Genomic DNA, 4,644 nt, shown 5'->3' on the forward strand with positions numbered 1-4,644 from the left:
TGTTGTCTTCCTGCTTTTGCATTCAAGAATTTATTTATCACACTTTTGCAAATGTGTAAATTAGTTAGCAGCACAGGGTATTTTCAAACACATTCTGCATTTTGTTTACACACCAAATTACTGAAAATGAGTGTGATTAATTTTTAAAAATTGATTCACCGGCCCAAACATGTACCTGGAATGCAAAGTTCTGGTATGCACTATGGTCTTCATTCCCAAGAATTCACACTACTCTACTCTAAGGAAAAGTGCCTTTTTAAAGAAGACCTTCATCAACAGATTTATGCCGTGTTAAATTGAAAACAAATTCAGAGTCGGGTAATGGGCGTTTCAGTTCATGACATGCACATAGGTTTGTTATGGTTGCTGGAACACAAGATGAATTATGTCTCCAGAGGAATCTAAACAAAAGTGCAGGACCGTCAGAGGAGTGTAATTCTTAGAAAAGCTGTATATGCATGTCCCACATTTTACCTCAGCACACTGCATCTTCAGCTCACACACACTGCCGAGTATCAAAATGGAATTAGGAGAACATCGCCATTCACCAAAATACTGCCCTGAGGCCTTGACCCAGGCTTTAATGAATCCAGGAGAGGCATAATAATTAATGTACAATCACACACTATACTGAAAAACACAGAAATTATTATACAATGTGAATATATGAATTACAATATGTACAAACGGTGACGTTTGTGTGCATCTCTGAAATAACAATGTTACCAAAGCGTAACAGTAAAATAATTACAATTAAAATCTAGTGATTTTTTTCCTCATTCACACATAGTAGCTTTATTGCTAAAATTTAAGAGGAGTGCCCTGCTTAAGTCACATTCCATAGATGCTACAGTTCCCATGTTCAAAAGAACAAGAAATGCATACAATGCATCGAGTATGACCTTGCACACCAAGTTAATTTTTAATCAAACGTTCAAAATGAACGTACTTATGTAAAGTACTTCAAATGCAAATTATCTGATATGTTAAGGTGTCCAACCGTTAACGTTAAGGTGCAAGACCACATCCCCTTTCCGTAAAAAGTTTCCAGCTACTTATATTTAGCCTAATAATTAAAAAGCCTGTACTAAATTTCCTCTGGATCTTTCAGGATAAGAAGCTTAGCTTTACTTCTGGGACCCAGTCCTTGGCTTGTTGTAGATAAGGAAGTCGGAGATGTCGTGCCACATGTTGCTGTCGTGGTACAGGTAGTTCATGGAGGACTGCAGCGATGGTTGCAGGGTGTGGGGGTGATACTCGAAGAGCCAGAGAACGACGCCCCACACCAGAGCCGCAAACAGGGGGAACGGATCTCTCTTCGGCTGCGGCACGTAGCCTTTCTCCACAGCCAAGCGGGACAGGGCAAAGAGAATCCGAGACAGCAGGTACATGTTGATCTGTGGGGCGAAAACATGATGCGACAGAAGAGATATGTAAAAACAGGTTGCTCCGAGATGAAGGATGAATAATTTATGCAGAGCGCCAAAGGGTCCAGGCAGTGAAGGGGGAAGGGAGATTCATAAACTCAAAAATGGGCGAAGCTACCGTAGTATCAGTGACTCGCTGATTTATACCAATCGTTTTGGTTTGCCACATAGAGCAACTCTTTTTTCATTGGTCCAAATACGTGAGCGATTGACCTCATTGAAGCCCCACTATTCTGGGGTTCATGAAATCTCACTTTCCCATGACAAGTGCCCCCCCCCCCAAAAAAAAAAGAAAAGCAAATTGGGTCAATCTGATCAGCCATTTTGCTGTATTCATCACAAATGCCTTGCGTTTACCTGGTTTCAGGTATACAGCTGGGTTTAAAGTGAAATTTCTCACCTGGCTGTTGATGTGGTTGTTGTCTCCAAACACCAGCCAACCTCCAAGGCAGGCCGCAAGGAAGGACTGAGACTGCAGGCTCTTCCCCTGGACTCTTTCTTGCAAGGCCTGAAGCCCCTTGTATGTGAATACAAAGTAGGCCAAGTTGCGGGAGTGAGTGTACGTTGCCTGAGCAATGGCTTTCAGTTTGTCTTTCAGGCTGTCATCCAGGCGGAGGAGAGAAAAAAAGACAAAGGTCATTTTCTTTTGATACTTTTAATTTAAATTAATTTCTATGACAACATAAGAAATACAAGTCATCACCCCTAAACGAGCATTAGAATTGGCAAAATAAAATAATACATTTCAAATCTGGAGACAGACGATGCTTTTTTCATGTTGTCTGTGTGTGTGTAATTGTGGCTTTTCTGAAATTCAGTAAGATACTTAAAAAAGAATAAGAGACAGGCATACCTTCCACTTTTAAACAGAAACGTCATCACAAGGGCGTGGGGGGCTCGGATTTTTGCTCCATATCTAGACAATAGAAGATGCACAAACAACATAAAACGCACTTTAGTTTTTACTTACACACTTCAATTGAGCATGACGTTTTTAAAGGAGCAATGCAATGCTTAAATATATGCTCAGTGGCCACTTTATTAAGTACACTTATCTGGCACCTGGTAGAACCCCCTTTTACCAGCAGAACAAGCTGAATTCTTTGCGAGCATGGATTTAACAAGGTGCTAATTCGAAGGGATTTTGGCCCATTCTGACTCAATAGCATCATGCAGTTCCCGCAGATTTTCCAGCCACGCATTAACGCTGCAAAGCTCCCTCTTCACCGCATCCCAAAGGTGCACTATTGGATTGCGGTCTGGGGACTACGTAGGCCATTGCAGTAAACTGAAGTCACAGTCATGAGATGGCACGTGCTTTGTGACATGGTACATTATCCTACTGGAAGTATCTATTCAAAAAAGGGGTAGACTGAGGCCATAAATTGGTGCACATGGTCAGCAACAATACTTAGGTATGCTATGGCATTCCACTAATGCTCAGTTGGTATTAAGGGGCTGAATGTGCACCAGTTTCCAGTCTTCAATCATCCAGTTTTGCAGATCGCGTGACCACTGCCTCACTGTCCTGCACAGCAACTAAACCTCTTCACCAAACAGCTCCTCCACACGACTCGCTGTTGGAGGAGCAGCTTTTAGAAAGGGGCCACTGAGTTCAATCTGAATGATTAACTGACTGGTGTGGACACATTCTGTGAGTAATGGTCTGCTCTACCCTACTTAAGATGATGGTCAAAATGCATTATTTAGTTCAAAACTAGGAACGTGTTTTAATTTTAATGAATAGCTGGCTAGTTGTTAGTGCTGTTAGTGCTATGATCACCGGACTATATTCACTACGGTTCAAACAATGACACCAATCCACTGACACTGACAGCCACTTGGAAGTAAACAGCAGCCGGTTAGCTAGACAGCTAACGTCGTTAGTAAAAAAAAAACATAAATAACAATGAAACTAGGAGGCCATCTTTCTGGCTGAAACGCATAACATCCCGAAATTAGTGCATGGGGAAGGAAAAGATCAAGGTCAACCCAATAGCTAACTTGGTTCAGGAAACTTTATTCCACCCGATTGGATCGCTAGCTAATATTAACTGGTTCTCTGCAATAAATTCATGACCAGAATTCACTCTCCGAGCAGCTGAACATGTTATACAAAACATCAACAAAACTCACACGGCTCCATTTCTGAATCCTTTTATAACGGCAAGAAACACCTTATATTTTTCCTGCAGAAGCAAATTGTTTACTGTGTATAAAAGTGTTCGGAAATGCTCGGAACCAGCCATTGCTCGAGATTTGGTTGCAGTGGTCACTTTTCGCGTAACACACTACACACAAAACAGGTGCAACTTCAATCTCTGAACGTTTAGAAATCCTGCGCTTTCAATTTTTAGTTCCCAATACATCAAAACGTAAAATTATACATTTGGCTATTTTACTTTTACACAAAAAACTATAAAACACCAACCAAATTTAAACGAAATGTTCATAAAATTTGTTTAGTCTTTTAAACTGAATTTATTTCCCTTTTCACCAAAACACAGTACCTTAAATAATGTCGCAACCTCAAACTCCTAAGAATTCTACATGGGCTATGCACACCCTCTGCTGGAGATAAATTCATAGAAAAATTGGAAGGACACGAATGTACTGTATAATTTAAGCTTGTCTACCCATATAACCCATCATCAGTCAAGGGTGGGTCGGGAGCACCCAATTTGGCTTCCATCACAGAAGATAAAGTTCCCACACGACATTCCACGACTGTTAATAGATTGCGAGAAAAATGTTTGAACTGGACCCTGCAATGTTGGAAAAATAGTGTATATTAGAATATATTGGAAATTGGGAATACTTCAAATTAGTCCCATTCCTTATAAGTATTTAATTGCCTATTATCTGGCATCATTCAACTACACAATCTGATACATTTGTATGGCCACACAAAACAAAATCACCAAAACAGAGCAGTTTTTATTTTAATCTGTGCAATGTAAAAACATGCCAGAAAGTACCTGTACATCAAATTTGCAACTAGGATATGGAGCATTTCATTGGTCCCCTGTAGTAGGGTGCATTTTTATCCCAGTAGACTTCATTTCAATTACATATTACCTCGAATGGAAGACCATCACTTTTTTCATCTAGGAATTTCAGAGGCAATTTTGCCAGTCGACAAGGAATTAAAATCTAGTGTCAACGTGCTCAGTGTGAGTGCCAGTGACCAAATGCAAATGATCAGGAATAGCTGAAG

General features: G+C 40.4%; 1 protein-coding gene across 1 annotated transcript; it reads right to left on the reverse strand.

The window, feature by feature from the left end:
* On the reverse strand, positions 1 to 3,727 carry pxmp4 (peroxisomal membrane protein 4). Its single transcript, XM_064305549.1, has 4 exons — positions 3,564 to 3,727; positions 2,281 to 2,343; positions 1,828 to 2,026; positions 1 to 1,397 (listed from the first exon to the last, which is right to left on the reverse strand). The coding sequence occupies exons 1-4, from the start codon at positions 3,674 to 3,676 to the stop codon at positions 1,128 to 1,130; spliced, it is 645 nt and encodes a 214-aa protein (XP_064161619.1). The 5' UTR covers positions 3,677 to 3,727; the 3' UTR covers positions 1 to 1,127.
* Positions 3,728 to 4,644: the final 917 nt, after the last annotated feature.

Source organism: Anguilla rostrata, chromosome 13 (assembly GCF_018555375.3).
Source record: "Anguilla rostrata isolate EN2019 chromosome 13, ASM1855537v3, whole genome shotgun sequence".
Lineage (NCBI taxonomy): Eukaryota > Metazoa > Chordata > Actinopteri > Anguilliformes > Anguillidae > Anguilla > Anguilla rostrata.